The sequence below is a fragment of the Tachypleus tridentatus genome, chromosome 10 (genome assembly GCF_004210375.1).
Source record: "Tachypleus tridentatus isolate NWPU-2018 chromosome 10, ASM421037v1, whole genome shotgun sequence".
NCBI classification, from domain to species: Eukaryota; Metazoa; Arthropoda; class Merostomata; order Xiphosura; family Limulidae; genus Tachypleus; species Tachypleus tridentatus.
The window spans coordinates 117,763,106-117,781,464 of record NC_134834.1 but is presented as its reverse complement, the minus strand read 5'-3'; the positions used below and the strand labels follow the sequence as shown (position 1 = coordinate 117,781,464).

Below are 18,359 nucleotides of genomic sequence, written 5' to 3'. Positions count from 1 at the left end.
TGCCAACTCTTGGGCTACTCTTTTACCAACGAATAGTGGAACTGACCGTCACATATAAGGCCCTCACGGCTGAAAGGGCGAGCATGTTTTGGTGCGACCGGGATTCGAACGCGCGACCCGCGGATTACGAGTCGCATGCCTTAACACGCTTGGCCATTCCGGGCCCAAGCGTGTTAAGGCTGGCAAGTACACTATTTGAAGAGTTTCTTCTTCACCATGTATGCCATGAGCCTGAACTTGAGTTTCCTAGTTCGAAATTCTTTAGTTAAAGAGGTTTATTTGAGTTTAATAATTTATTGTTCTTTTATTTTATTATTTTCCATGAAAATGATAAACACTTCAGTTCATGCCAAAAAACAAACAACAATTGTCTGCTGTATCCACAGAAAGAAGGATCCGGGTTCGTGTAACAATGATCAAAATGTCAGTCTGAATAACAGAAAGATTTGGGTTCGTGTAACAATGATCAAAATGTCAATCTGAATAACAGAAAGATCTGGGTTCGTGTAACAATGATCAAAATGTCAGTCTGAATAATAGAAAGAATGATCTGGGTTCGTGTAACAATGATCAAAGTGTCAGTCTGAATATCAGAAAGATTTGGGTTCGTGTAACAATGATCAAAATGTCAGTCTGAATAACAGAAAGATCTGGGTTCGTGTAACAATGATCAAAATGTCAGTCTGAATAACAGAAAGATTTGGGTTCGTGTAACAATGATCAGAATGTCAGTCTAAATAAATAATAAATCACAAATGAAAATTTTAATTAGTAAATTAACACTTCACGAAGTACTATTTCTAAAAGCTAGACTAAATACATTTTCTGAACAACAATAGACGTGTATATGGTTTCAAATGTAAAAAGAAAAAGTAGGCCTGTTCAAGTGATTTTGTGTTAAAATTATTTAATACTGAAAAGTGAGAGGATATCTAAAAATAGTTTTATATATATGAAACTAACAGAATACGTGCAAGCGATCAAATAATGAAAAAAGAAGGAATTATGATAAATGTGGTTTAATAAATTTAATACGTATATCCTTTGTATTCTTATCCAAAAATCTAATTAAATTAGGTCCTGTTGGAGATGTTTTCTATCATCGTTTCGTACATCAGAAATACCCTTGAATACACAGTATTACATAATATGTATACACAATTTCACGCTGCCAAAGTGTTAATACTGACATATTAATTTATTTTTATCACTTGATATAAACCTATTAATGATAGATGTGTACTTCTGACTGCCTGACCTTTCTGGACTAGATCCAAAGATATCCTTTATAATAATTTTTTAGAAACATCATTCAGTATTCTACAATTTTATATAATTCTGGTTGAAATATCTTGTTATATACTAGTAACAATTTCCAGTACATCATAACCTTCACAGTATTTTGGTTAAAATATCTTGTTATAAACCAATAACAACTTCCAGTCATTATAACGTTCACAGTATTTTGGTTAAAACATCTTGTTATATACTAGTAACAATTTCCAGTACATCGTAACCTTCACAGTATTTTGGTTAAAATATCTTGTTATAAACCAGTAACAACTTGCAGTACATCATAACCTTCACAGTATTTCGGTTAAAACATCTTGTTATAAACTAGTAACAACTTCCAGTACATCATAAACTTCACAGTATTTCGGTTAAAACATCTTGTTATAAACCAGTAACAACTTCCAGTGCACCATAACCTTCACAGTATTTCGGTTAAAACATCTTGTTATAAACCAGTAACAACTTGCAGTACATCATAACCTTCACAGTATTTCGGTTAAAACATCTTGTTATAAACTAGTAACAACTTCCAGTACATCATAAACTTCACAGTATTTCGGTTAAAACATCTTGTTATAAACCAGTAACAACTTCCAGTGCATCATAACCTTCACAGTATTTCGGTTAAAACATCTTGTTATAAACCAGTAACAACTTGCAGTACATCATAACCTTCACAGTACCGTGATTAAAATATCTTATCTATACACCAGTAAAAACATTCTTTACAACATAATATCCATAGTATTCTAGTTAATGTGTTGACAAAATAGTATGTATATCAAAGCTTACAATTCAGTTGATAACACTTTATAATACCTGTGTTTATAGTTTTATTTACTTGATAATGTTAGGTTTTATATTTTTGTCTATTTGCTAATATTAAAGTTTATAGTTTTATCTTCTTTATAATTCTATCCATTTTATAACATTATACTATGGTAGAGAGTTTTTACCAAGTTAATATCAGGTTTTTATAATTTTATGTACTTTATAATACCAGTTCTCAACAATACATACAACACTTCATACCAAACAGTGATGTTTGATTTGATTTATAGCTGATGTACGTGTTGAATATTAAGCCTAAAAGGTCAAACTGCATTTTATGTGCAGTTTCTTCAATCTTTATCTTGTTCCTGGAATAACTCTTACTGTTGACTTTCTTTTGGAGTTCTTTGATATTAATTAATTAATTAATAACTCTTCAGTTTCAGGGAATGTTTGTAATTATTTATCATTACCTTTGTTGGACCCTTAGAGATATAATGAGTTTCGTTCGTTTGGTGATTAGGTTGCTTGACATAGGGAAGTCTAAAGTGAAACCTTCATATGTATATGTAATTGTCAGTTAGGGTTATAATATAACTCTAAAGTAGTATCCAAATATTCCACATTAATAGTATCGTTTGTAACTAGTGTCTATACAAACTACTATACCACACTAGATTCCCAACACACAGTAGGAAACACTCGATCCATAGAGTCTCTTCCCCATTGTCTTGTCGTTTATAATGTTGATATTCGTGGGACGAAGTATTTTCAAGAATTTTACCAAATCCCGAGTTTCCATTCCATCACTAGATGGGAGAACTGTGTTTTGATGACGTATCCTCATCAGATTTTAAGAATCTTGTTTTAGCTCCAGTGCCCACATCTGCTGCGGCCATCCTGTACGGCCTTTGGACTTTTTATCTAGTCTGGTTGAAGATGACAAGGATGCCTAGCGAAAAGAAAGACATGATGTGTTAAAATTATAAAAAACTGCTGAGTGAAGGTAAAAAAGAAAATATAATAAAATGTAAACCTCTAGTATATCCAGTTTTAACCTTCCCATAACTGAAATAGCTGCGATTTCGGACTGCTGATGATAAGCCGTATACTAGAAGTATGCAGGAAGAGGTGTACTTCAGGTATAACAACCTTACATTACAGTGGATACTACTATGTACGCCTGGTTTCCACTGAATGGTTGTCAGATAGAGCATGATCTGGCGTGATGACATGGACTGTAGCGACGTAGTGAGTCACCAAAATCATTTTAAGGATACGGCTAAAGTTGAACCAAGAATAGAAAATTATGAACCAGGGATACATAAAAAATAGTGCAGAGACATGAAAAGAGATAAACCAGGAATTACAATGAGAGATAGTACAGATGACAGATGAACCAGAAGCAAAGTGAGAGACAGTACAGATGATAGATAAGCCAGAAGCAAAGCGAGAGACAGTACAGATGATAGGTGAACCAGAAGTAAAGCGAGAGACAGGACAGATGACAGATGAACCAGAAGTAAAGTGAGAGACAGTACAGATGATAGATGACCAGAAGCAAAGCGAGAGACAGTTCAGATGATATATAAACCAGAAGTAAAGTGAGAGACACTACAGATGATAGATGAACCAGAAGTAAAGTGAGAGACAGTACAGATGATATATAAGCCAGAAGCAAAGCTAGAGACAGTACAGATGATAGATGAACCAGAAGTAAAGCGAGAGACAGTACAGATGATAGATGAACCAGAAGCAAAGCGAGAGACAGTACAGATGATATATAAACGAGAAGTAAAGTGAGAGACACTACAGATGATAGATGAACCAGAAGTAAAGTGAGAGACAGTACAGATGATATATAAGCCAGAAGCAAAGCTAGAGACAGTACAGATGATAGATGAACCAGAAGTAAAGCGAGAGACAGTACAGATGATAGATGAACCAGAAGTAAAGTGAGAGACAGTACAGATGATATATAAGCCAGAAGCAAAGCTAGAGACAGTACAGATGATAGATGAACCAGAAGTAAAGCGAGAGACAGTACAGATGATAGATGAACCAGAAGTAAAGTGAGAGACAGTACAGATGATATATAAACGAGAAGTAAAGTGAGAGACAGTACAGATGACAGATGAACCAGAAGTAAAGCGAGAGACAGTACAGATGATAGATGAACCAGAAGTAAAGTGAGAGACAGTACAGATGATATATAAACGAGAAGTAAAGTGAGAGACAGTACAGATGATAGATGAACCAGAAGTAAAGCGAGAGACAGTTCAGATGATATATAAACCAGAAGTAAAGTGAGAGACACTACAGATGATAGATGAACCAGAAGTAAAGTGAGAGACAGTACAGATGATATATAAGCCAGAAGCAAAGCTAGAGACAGTACAGATGATAGATGAACCAGAAGTAAAGCGAGAGACAGTACAGATGATAGATGAACCAGAAGTAAAGTGAGAGACAGTACAGATGATATATAAACGAGAAGTAAAGTGAGAGACAGTACAGATGACAGATGAACCAGAAGTAAAGTGAGAGAAGTACAGATGACGGATGAACCAAGGATATGATGAGGCACGCATAAGGGATGCAGTGACTAATACAGTTGAGAGAGAGGTTAAAAAAGATGAACCGAGCATATACTAAGAAAAGAATCAATAATACAAGGAACAATAATGAAATAAATCGGTGTATGATGAAATGACCACGTTAACACAAATGGCTAGTTTTACACGGATATTATCCTAGATAACTGTAAACAAAGAACTTTCCTTAGTACTTATAACTCAAACATTATCTGACTTCAAATAGTTCTTTTTTGAGGAATTTTTAAGGACTTGCATTAAAATCTACTGGGTTTGTGTTCAGTTCCAAATTTATCATGTCAGCTGACTGTGGCTCAGCTAATCTGGGTGTTCTGTTCTGAATCTGTCACGTCAGCTGACTGTGGCTCAGCTAATCTGTATGTTCTGTTCCGAATTTATCACGTCAGCTGACTGTGGCTCAGCTAATCTCTGTGTTCTGTTCCAAATTTATCACGTCAGCTGACTGTGACGCAGCTAATCTGTATGTTCTGTTCCGAATTTATCACGTCAACTGACTGTGGCTCAGCTAATCTGGGTGTTCTGTTCTGAATCTGTCACGTCAGCTGACTGTGGATCAGCTAATCTGTATGTTCTGTTCCGAATTTATCACGTCAGCTGACTGTGGCTCAGCAAATCTCTGTGTTCTGTTCCAAATTTATCACGTCAGCTGACTGTAACGCAGCTAATCTGTATGTTCTGTTCGGAATTTATCACGTCAACTGACTGTGGCTCAGCTAATCTGGGTGTTCTGTTCTGAATCTGTCACGTCAGCTGACTGTGGCTCAGCTAATCTCTGTGTTCTGTTCCAAATTTATCACGTCAGCTGATTGTGACGCAGCTAATCTGTATGTTCTGTTCCGAATCTGTCACGTCAGCTCACTGTGGCTCAGCTAATCTGTATGTTCTGTTCCGAATTTATCACGTCAGCTGACTGTGGCTCAGCTAATCTCTGTGTTCTGTTCTGAATTATCCCGTCAGCTGACTGTGGCTCAGCTAATCTCTGTGTTCTGTTCTGAATTATCACGTCAGCTGACTGTGGCTCAGCTAATCTCTGTGTTCTGTTCTGAGTTATCACGTCAGCTGACTGTGGCTCAGCTAATCTCTGTGTTTTGTTCTGAATTATCACGTCATCTCACTGTGGCTCCCCGAAAATTACAAGTTTGTCTGAACGAATGTGGAAACCTTCTCTTCTCTAAAGCTTTACCTCAGATTAGCTAACCATCTACAAACCTGTTAAAATTTGCATATGGATATACAACAAGTAAAATAAAAGTTATAGTTCTGTTGTTTTTTGAAAAACACCAAATACAGGATTGAAAAACCATAATACTTTATGGTAGAATTATCATTATCGTTAGCAGCTGGAGTGAAGATTAATCAGGCTATTTCAACTGATAACAGCCTCTCTTTTCCGCTGTCATTAGGAGACCAATGTTACTAAGCCGGTTCTTGTATTATGCCACTAAGTTTACTCTGGCATATACACAGCCTACACCAGTAGTACAACACAACGATTACACAAGCACTGCATTATATGGGATCCAATGGTGCAATATGAAGACTACACCAGTAGTAAACTGTATTGAATTCACCAGTAGAACACTACATAGACCACACAGGCAATACATTATATGAACAATATATCAAAAATACAATATATGGATCACACTAGATAATCAATGTTAGCATCATACTGGGAGAGTAATATATGGATTACACTGGTATTATAAAATATGGATCACACTAGATTTACAATATTAGCATCACACTGGTAGTGCAATATATATATCACACTATGTACAATATTAGAATCATACTGGTAGTGCAATATCTGGATCACACTATGTACAATATTAGCATCATACTGGTAGTGCAATATGTGGATCAGAGTAGTAGTACAATATATAAAACACACTGGTAGTAGAATATATGGATCACAGTAGAAGTACAATATTAGCATCATATTGGTAGTACAATGTATGAATGACAAGAGATGTAATATATTACCATCATACTGGTAGTAGAATATATGGATCACAGTAGTATAACAATATATGGATCACAGTAGTAATACAATATATGGGTCACAATGGTAGTACAAGGTATGGATCACAGTAGAAGTATATTTTAGCATCATACTGGTAGTAGAATATATGGATCACAGTAGTATAACAATATATGGATCACAGTAGTATAACAATATATGGATCACAGTAGTATAACAATATATGGATCACACTGGTAATACATTGTAGGGATCACACTAGATAATCAATACTAGCATCATACTATTAGTGTAATAAATGGATACCACTAGATGTACAATATTGGCATCTTACACGTCGTGCAACCTATGAATAATACAAGATATACAACATTAGCATCATAGTGGTAGTGCAACATACGAATGGCAGTTATAGTGAAATATATGGGTCAGACTGGTAGTACAATATGTAGATCACACTATTGGTACAAAAATGGGACACATTGGTTGTATAATATATGTATCAAACTAGACTACAACATATGGATCATAATGATGGTGCAATATATGGACAAAACCAGATGTACATTATTAGCATCATACTGGTTTTGCAATATAAGGATCACACCAGATGCACAATATTAGCATCATACTGGTAGTGCAATACGTGAATCACAGTGATAGCACAATTTGTAGGTCACACTGGTAGTATAATTATGGGTCACACAAGTAGTGGAGTATATGGATCACACTAGATGTACAATATTAGCTTCATACTGGTTATGCAATATATGGATTATAATAGTAATACAATATATCGGTCACACTGGTAGTACAATAAATGTTTCACAAGAGATGTACAATATGAACATCATACTGGTAGTGAAATATCTGTATCAAAGCAGTAGTACAATATATGGGTCACAATGGTACTGCAATATATGGATCACACTGGTATTAGAATATATGGATAACAGAAGAAGTAAGATATGTGGATCACACTAGAAGTAGAATACACGGATAACACTAAATGTACAATATTAGCATCAAGCTGTTAGCGCAATATATGGATCACACTAGATTACAATATATGGGTGACGCTGATAGTACAATATATGAATCACAGAAGATGATCAATATTAAAATCATACTAGTGGTGCAATATATGAAACACACTGTTAGTAGAATATATAGATCACAAGAGATGTACAATATTAGCATAATATTAGTTGTACAATATAATAATAATAGTAGATACACAATATTAGCATCACACTGGTAGTGCAATATATGGATCACACTAGATGTACAATATTAACATCAACTGGCAGTACAACATATGGATCACACTAGATTATTAGCATCATACTGTTAGTGGAATATAAAGGACCACAATATTAATTCAATATATGGGTCACACTGGTAGTACAAAATTTTGATAACACCAAATGTACAATATTAGCATGATACTAGTAGTGCAATATATAGATCACATTAGATGTACAATATTAACATCACTGTGGTAGTGCAATATACGGATCATAGTATTAGTACAATATAATGGTCACACTGGTGGTAAAATATTTGGATCACACTATATGTATAATGTTAGCATCATACTGGTAGTACAATATATGGGTCACGTTATTAGTACAATACATGAGTCTCACAGGTACGAAATTCATGGATCACACTAGATGTACAATATATGGATCACAAAAATAGTGCAATATATGTGGATCACACTAGATGCACAATATTAGCATCATACTGTTAGTGGAATATAGTCATCACAGTAATAATAGAATATATATATGGGTCACAATGGTAGTGAAATATATAGATGACAAAAAGTAAAATTTTAGCATTATACTAGTAGTACAATATATGAATCGCAGTAGTAGTACAATACATGGATCACAGTAATAGTACAATATATGAATCACACTGGTAGTACAATATATGGATCACACAAGATGTACAATGTTATCATCATACTGGTAGTACAATATATGGATCACACAAGGTGTACAATATTAGCATCATAATTGTATTACAATATATGGATCGCACTTTTGTAAAATATTAGCATCATTCTGGTGACATAATATATGGATTACACTAGATGTATAATATTAGAATCATATTGGTAGTACAATATTTGCATGATACTGAAAGTACAATATATGATTCACCCTAGATGTACAATATTAGATTATATGGATCATACTGGTAATACTTTATATGCACAACACTGGTAGTATATTATATGGATCATACTAGTAGTAGATTACATGGATCGTATTAGTAATACATTATATGTACAACACAGGTAGTAGATTATGTGGATCATATTGGTAATACATTGTATGTACAACACAGGTAGTAGATTATGTGGATCATGCTGGTAATACATTATATGTACAACACTGGTAGTAGATTATGTGGATCATATTGGTAATACATTGTATGTACAACACAGGTAGTAGATTATGTGGATCATATTGGTAATACATTATATGTACAACACAGGTAGTAGATTATGTGGATCATGCTGGTAATACATTGTATGTACAACACAGGTAGTAGATTATGTGGATCATATTGGTAATACATTATATGTACAACACAGGTAGTAGATTATGTGGATCATGCTGGTAATACATTGTATGTACAACACAGGTAGTAGATTATGTGGATCATATTGGTAATACATTGTATGTACAACACTGGTAGTAGATTATGTGGATCATATTGGTAATACATTGTATGTACAACACTGGTAGTAGATTATGTGGATCATACTGGTAATACATTGTATATACAACACAGGTAGTAGATTATGTGGATCATACTGGTAATACATTGTATGTACAACACTGGTAGTAGATTATGTGGATCATACTGGTAATACATTGTATGTACAACACAGGTAGTAGATTATGTGGATCATACTGGTAATACATTGTATATACAACACAGGTAGTAGATTATGTGGATCATACTGGTAATACATTGTATATACAACACAGGTAGTAGATTATGTGGATCATACTGGTAATACATTGTATGTACAACACTGGTAGTAGATTATGTGGATCATACTGGTAATACATTGTATGTACAACACTGGTAGTAGATTATGTGGATCATATTGGTAATACATTGTATGTACAACACTGGTAGTAGATTATGTGGATCATATTGGTAATACATTGTATGTACAACACAGGTAGTAGATTATGTGGATCATATTGGTAATACATTGTATGTACAACACAGGTAGTAGATTATGTGGATCATATTGGTAATACATTGTATGTACAACACTGGTAGTAGATTATGTGGATCATATTGGTAATACATTGTATGTACAACACAGGTAGTAGATTATGTGGATCATATTGGTAATACATTGTATGTACAACACTGGTAGTAGATTATGTGGATCATATTGGTAATACATTGTATGTACAACACAGGTAGTAGATTATGTGGATCATATTGGTAATACATTGTATGTACAACACAGGTAGTAGATTATGTGGATCATATTGGTAATACATTGTATGTACAACACAGGTAGTAGATTATGTGGATCATACTGGTAATACATTGTATATACAACACAGGTAGTAGATTATGTGGATCATATTGGTAATACATTGTATGTACAACACTGGTAGTAGATTATGTGGATCATATTGGTAATACATTGTATACAACACAGGTAGTAGATTATGTGGATCATATTGGTAATACATTGTATGTACAACAACACTGGTAGTAGATTATGTGGATCATACTGGTAATACATTGTATGTACAACACAGGTAGTAGATTATGTGGATCATATTGGTAATACATTGTATGTACAACACAGGTAGTAGATTATGTGGATCATACTGGTAATACATTGTATATACAACACAAGGTAGTAGATTATGTGGATCATATTGGTAATACACTGTATGTACAAACACAGGTAGTAGATTATGTGGATCATATTGGTAATACATTATATGTACAACACAGGTAGTAGATTATGTGGATCATATTGGTAATACATTGTATGTACAACACAGGTAGTAGATTATGTGGATCATATTGGTAATACATTATATGTACAACACAGGTAGTAGATTATGTGGATCATACTGGTAATACATTGTATATACAACACAGGTAGTAGATTATGTGGATCATATTGGTAATACATTGTATGTACAACACAGGTAGTAGATTATGTGGATCATATTGGTAATACATTATATGTACAACACAGGTAGTAGATTATGTGGATCATGCTGGTAATACATTGTATGTACAACACAGGTAGTAGATTATGTGGATCATATTGGTAATACATTGTATGCACAACACTGGTAGTAGATTATGTGGATCATATTGGTAATACATTGTATGCACAAACACAGGTAGTAGATTATGTGGATCATATTGGTAATACATTGTATGTACAACACTGGTAGTAGATTATGTGGATCATATTGGTAATACATTGTATGTACAACACAGGTAGTAGATTATGTGGATCATATTGGTAATACATTGTATGTACAACACAGGTAGTAGATTATGTGGATCATATTGGTAATACATTGTATGTACAACACAGGTAGTAGATTATGTGGATCATATTGGTAATACATTGTATGTACAACACTGGTAGTAGATTATGTGGATCATATTGGTAATACATTGTATGTACAACACAGGTAGTAGATTATGTGGATCATATTGGTAATACATTGTATGTACAACACTGGTAGTAGATTATGTGGATCATATTGGTAATACATTATATGTACAACACGGTACTGTTATATATTGACCACACCGATAAGAACCGTTATGTTTGAAATATAGGAACGTTTGGAGGAATGTGTTCGTAGCATAGATCAACTAATTGCCTCGTTTGAAAGCTTATAATGCTAAAAACGTATTTTCTGTACCAACGGCAGACACAAGACAGATAGCCCATTTGCAGTTAACAATGAAAAAAACCCCAAAAAAGATATTAAATCCTAGTATAATCCGTGATGACAAGGAAACCCACATGTAGAGAAAATTATATATTTAAAAACGGCTTTAAACACTCGTGCGTTTTCCACCCATACCAGCCGTTTTAAAATATATAATTAAATACTAGTACAGATGTGAAAGAGTCAGAAGTCGAGGGGCACAGCTGGTATCTTTATAACACTTGCTGTTCTAAACTTGTGTTTGTTACAACAACAATCTGTGATTTCGCTTGCTTTAAGCTAAATTTGTATAAACGTTTCTAAGTCGATGAGAGGACCTGTTGTTCGCACGCTATTTTCTTTTATGACAGATGAGTCTTTAAAAACAATTAGTAATTTGTTTGATGCAACGATTACAAACGAAGGCAGGACAAGAACAGTCAATCTTCTGAGAACTGGTGTTTAATGTGCTATTGAATTACTCCATGTATGGGGTCTTTCTTCTCGTTCACAGAATTCTCCCAGTTGGCCCTCATTAATTGATTAGTTTATTCGGGTTGCAAATTGTTCAGTTCAGTAAATAAGAAACACATATATTATCACGTATAGATTTTTTTCCTACTTAACTTCCATGTCTGAGAATGTTATTTTTGATAAATTCCATTAAGTACATTAATAAAAAACACATGCTTGTCGTATGTGAGATTCAGTCCTCTAACTGTTTCTCTTCCTTTCCCACTGTCGTTGTTTAGAAGATTCTCTTCTGATTTTTCACTGTTATCAAAACCTAGTGACTCCCATACTGTTACCAAAAACCAAGTGACTTCCATACTGTTACCAACACCTCGTGGCTTCCATACGTTTATCAAAACCTAGTGACTTCCATGCTGTTACCAAAACCTAGTGACTTCCATACTGTTACCAAAACCTAGTGACTTCCATACTGTTACCAACACCTAGTGACTTCCATACTGTTACCAAAACCTAGTGACTTCCATACTGTTACCAAAACCTAGTGACTTCCATATTGCTACCAACACCTAGTGGCTTCCATACTGTTATCAAAACCTAGTGACTTCCATACTGTTATCAAAACCTCGTGACTTCCATACTGTTACCACCACCTAGTGACTTCCATACTGTTACCAAAAGCTAGTGACTTCTATACTCTTATCAAAACCTATTGATTTTTGCTCTACCACCAAAACCTAGTGGTTTGTCTACTGTCATTAAAAATTGTGACTTACATGGTGTCATAAACCATAGTGTTTTGTATAGTATTATAACAAATTACTGACTTGCATACTGTTATCAAAACCTAGTGACTTATATACTGTTACCAAAACCTAGTCTTTTGTTTACTATTATCAAACCCTAGTCATTTTTTACTGTAATCAAAACCTAATGACTTGTCTACTGTCATCAAAAACTTCTACCTGTATACTGTTATCCAAACCTAGTTACTTGTCTACTGTCATCAAAAACTTCTACCTGTATACTGTTATCCAAACCTAGTGACATGTCTACTGTCATCAAAAACTTCTACCTGTATACTGTTATCCAAACCTAGTGACATGTCTACTGTCATCAAAAACTTCTACCTGTATACTGTTATCCAAACCTAGTTACTTGTCTACTGTCATCAAAAACTTCTACCTGTATACTGTTATCCAAACTTAGTGACATGTCTACTGTCATCAAAAACGTCTACCTGTATACTGTTATCCAAACCTAGTGACATGTCTACTGTCATCAAAAACTTCTACCTGTATACTGTTATCCAAACCTAGTGACATGTCTACTGTCATCAAAAACGTCTACCTGTATACTGTTATCCAAACCTAGTTACTTGTCTACTGTCATCAAAAACTTCTACCTGTATACTATTATCCAAACCTAGTGACATGTCTACTGTCATCAAAAACTTCTACCTGTATACTGTTATCCAAACCTAGTGACATGTCTACTGTCATCAAAACTTCTACCTGTATACTGTTATCCAAACCTAGTGACATGTCTACTGTCATCAAAAACTTCTACCTGTATACTGTTATCCAAACCTAGTTACTTGTCTACTGTCATCAAAAAACTTCTACCTGTATACTGTTATCCAAACTTAGTGACATGTCTACTGTCATCAAAACGTCTACCTGTATGCTGTTATCCAAACCTGGTGACATGTCTGCTGTCATCAAAAAAGCTTCTACCTGTATACTGTTATCCAGGCCCTGGTGACATGTCTACTGTCATCAAAACTTCTACCTGTATGCTGTTATCCAAACCTGGTGACGTGTCTGCTGTCATCAAAAACGTCTACCTGTCTGCTGTCATCAAAATCTTCTGCCTGTATGCTGTTATCTAAACCCTGGTGACATGTCTGCTGTCATCAAAGAAACTTCTACCTGTATGCTGTTATCCAGGCCTGGTGACATGTCTGCTGTCATCAAAAACTTCTACCTGTATGCTGCTATCCAGGCCTAGGTTACTTGTCTGCTGTCATCAAAGGCTTCTGCCTGTCTGCTGTCGTCAAAACTTCTGCCTGTATGCTGTTATCCAAACCTAGTGACATGTCTGCTGTTATCAAAAAACTTCTGCCTGTATGCTGTTATCCAAACCTGGTTACTTGTCTACTGTCATCAAAAAACGTCTGCCTGTATACTGTTATCCAAACCTGGTGACATGTCTACTGTCATCAAAAACTTCTACCTGTATACTGTTATCCAAACCTAGTGACATGTCTACTGTCATCAAAAACTTCTACCTGTATACTGTTATCCAAACCTAGTGACATGTCTACTGTCATCAAAGACTTCTACCTGTATACTGCTATCCAAACCTAGTTACTTGTCTACTGTCATCAAAAACTTCTACCTGTCTACTGTCATCAAAAACTTCTACCTGTATACTGTTATCCAAACCTAGTGACATGTCTACTGTTATCAAAAACTTCTACCTGTATACTGTTATCCAAACCTAGTTACTTGTCTACTGTCATCAAAAACGTCTACCTGTATACTGTTATCCAAACCTAGTGACATGTCTACTGTTATCAAAAACTTCTACCTGTATACTGTTATCTAAACCTAGTTACTTGTCGACAGTCATCAAAAAACTTCTACCTGTATACTGTTATCCAATCTTAGTGACATGTCTACTGTCATCAAAAACTTCTACCTGTATACTGTTATCCAAACCTAGTTACTTGTCTACTGTCATCAAAAACTTCTACCTGTATACTGTTATCAAAAACTTCCACCTGTATACTGTTATCCAAACCTAGTGACATGTCTACTGTCATCAAAAACTTCTACCTGTATACTATTATCCAAACCTAGTTACTTGTCTACTGTCATCAAAAACTTCTACCTGTATACTGTTATCCAAACCTAGTTACTTGTCTACTGTCATCAAAAACTTCTACCTGTATACTGTTATCCAAACCTAGTGACATGTCTACTGTCATCAAAAACTTCTACCTGTATACTGTTATCAAAAACTTCTACCTGTATATTGTTATCCAGGCCTGGTGACATGTCTGCTGTTATCAAAGGCTTCTGCCTGTATGCTGTTATCCAAACTTAGTGACATGTCTGCTGTCATCAAAAACTTCTACCTGTATACTGTTATCCAAACCTAGTTACTTGTCTACTGTCATCAAAAACTTCTACCTGTATACTGTTATCCAAACCTAGTTACTTGTCTACTGTCATCAAAAACTTCTACCTGTATACTGTTATCCAAACCTAGTGACATGTCTACTGTTATCAAAAACTTCTACCTGTATACTGTTATCCAAACCTAGTTACTTGTCTACTGTCATCAAAAAACTTCTACCTGTATACTGTTATCCAAACCTAGTGACATGTCTGCTGTTATCAAAACTTCTACCTGTATACTGTTATCCAAACCTAGTTACTTGTCGACTGTCATCAAAAAAACTTCTACCTGTATGCTGTTATCCAACCCTGGTGACATGTCTGCTGTTATCAAAAAACTTCTACCTGTATGCTGTTATCCAAACTTAGTGACATGTCTGCTGTCATCAAAAAACTTCTACCTGTATGCTGTTATCCAAACCTGGTTACTTGTCTGCTGTCATCAAAAACTTCTACCTGTATGCTGTTATCCAAACCTGGTGACATGTCTGCTGTCATCAAAAACTTCTACCTGTATACTGTTATCCAAACCTAGTGACATGTCTGCTGTCATCAAAAACTTCTACCTGTATACTGTTATCCAAACCTAGTGACATGTCTACTGTCATCAAAAACGTCTACCTGTATACTGTTATCCAAACCTAGTGACATGTCTACTGTCATCAAAAACTTCTACCTGTATACTGTTATCCAAACCTAGTTACTTGTCTACTGTCATCAAAAACGTCTACCTGTATACTGTTATCCAAACCTAGTTACTTGCACAATGTTATGAAAACCTAGTGTTTTGTTTACTATTATATAAAAATGTGTATGGTGATAAAGGAGTTGTTGTGTGAAGAATAAATGTATACGGTGATTAATTAGGTGGTGTGTGAATAATAAATGTATATGGTGATTAATTAGGTGGTGTGTGAATAATAAATGTATATGGTGATTAATTAGGTGGTGTGTGAAGAAGAAAAATGTCTTATGGTGATTGAGGAGTTGATGTGTGAAGTATAAACGTGTATCGTGATTAACTAGTTCCTGTGTGAAGTATAAACGTGTATCGTGATTAACTAGTTCCTGTGTGAAGTATAAACGTGTATCGTGATTAACTAGTTCCTATGTGAAGTATAAACGTGTATCGTGATTAACTAGTTCCTGTGTGAAGTATAAACGTGTATCGTGATTAACTAGTTCCTGTGTGAAGTGTATAGGAATTTGGTGATAAATTAGTTCGTATGTGAAGTACCACATGGCTGATAGCAGGTAAAATAGAAAATATCTTACACATAATGACATATAAACACAAGGTACGAAATGTATAATGTTAGACAATACAGAAGATACCACAGAGATGATCACATGTAAAACAGAACGTACAACATGTATAATGTTAGACAATACAGAAGATACCACACGGATGATGACATGTAAAACAGAAGGTACCACATGTATAATGTTAGACAATACAGAAGATACCACAGAGATGATGACATGTAAAACAGAAGGTACCACAAGTATAATGTTAGACAATACAGAAGATACCACAGAGATGATGACATGTAAAACAGAACGAACCACATATATAATGTTAGACAATACAGAAGATACCACACGGATGATGACATGTAAAACAGAACGAACCACATGTATAATGTTAGACAATACAGAAGATACCACACGGATGATGACATGTAAAACAGAACGTACAACATGTATAATGTTAGACAATACAGAAGATACCACACGGATGATGACATGTAAAACAGAAGGTACCACATGTATAATGTTAGACAATACAGAAGATACCACAGAGATGATGACATGTAAAACAGAAGGTACCACAAGTGTAATGTTAGACAATACAGAAGATACCACAGAGATGATGACATGTAAAACAGAAAGTACCACAAGTATAATGTTAGACAATACAGAAGATACCACAGAGATGATGACATGTAAAACAGAACGAACCACATATATAATGTTAGACAATACAGAAGATACCACACGGATGATGACATGTAAAACAGAAGGTACCACATGTATAATGCTAGACAATACAGAAGATACCACACGGATGATGACATGTAAAACAGAAGGTACCACATGTATAATGTTAGACAATACAGAAGATACCACATTAGTGGTGATAAGTAACAGAAATGTTAACACGTGGGTGGTGACAGTTAAAAAAATGAGTACTATATGGTTGATAACAGTTAATATATGAGATACCACAAGATTGATGAAGAGTATTACAGAAGATACCACAGTGATGATGACAGGTATTATAGAAGGTACCACAGCGATGGTGATGCACAGAATACATGGTTAATTACGACTAAACTCACTATCACAGGATAGACAATGTCGACATCCTCAGCTATACTGTATTTGGATGAATTTCTGACATTATAACAATCCAATGTTATGTGGTATTATGACCTCATGTTTACGTCACAACCTAAGATGTTTGAGCAGTGAAATCATAGACACCTAAAGGGTACAATAATTAGCGTAAGAAACGAAAAACATATAAAACAATGAATAATTAGAACATCAAAGGTTCCAAAATCAAATCTTAAACAAATTCTCACGTACAGTCATATGAAAAAGTTAGGACACCCTATGAAAACCTGTGTATTTTTGTAACATTTTTGGATATATAGATATTTAATCTCAATTTTAACAATACTGAGAGATTATAGGAATGTAACTAAACAATTAAAACTGAAGAAACGACTTTTGAAGATCTTCTGTAAATGTAATTCTACAAAAGTGCATATTCTAACTTAGGAAAAAGTTAGGACACCCCCACATTTAATCCCACTTAAAATGGCTCAACTCTCACACAGGTGTATCACACCAGGTGCACATGATTAGAAGATCGTTACTCAGCATCTTGAATGAGGCTTGCCCTATTTAAACTTCAGACATTTTGTTTGGTGTGTTCCTGACTGTTGAAGTGAGAGTGAACACCATGGTGAGAGAAAACGAGCTGTCTGAGGCCTTCAGAATGAAAACTGTAGCAGCTTATGAGTCTGGTAAGAGATTTAAAAAGATCCCAAAATATTTTGAAATCAGCCAT

General features: G+C 34.8%; 1 protein-coding gene and 1 long non-coding RNA gene across 2 annotated transcripts in view; both read left to right on the top strand.

The window, feature by feature from the left end:
- The window catches only part of LOC143230164 (uncharacterized), a 69,624-nt gene that overhangs the window by 44,942 nt on the left and 6,323 nt on the right, over nt 1-18,359 (top strand). The gene's annotated exons all lie outside the window — the stretch shown is intronic.
- Nucleotides 3,491-18,359, top strand: part of LOC143227908 (uncharacterized) — a 21,192-nt gene continuing 6,323 nt past the window's right edge. The window contains exon 1 of the mRNA XM_076459266.1: nt 3,491-3,586. Within this exon, the coding sequence (XP_076315381.1) occupies nt 3,491-3,586 (96 nt within the window). The remainder of the gene's footprint in view (nt 3,587-18,359) is intronic.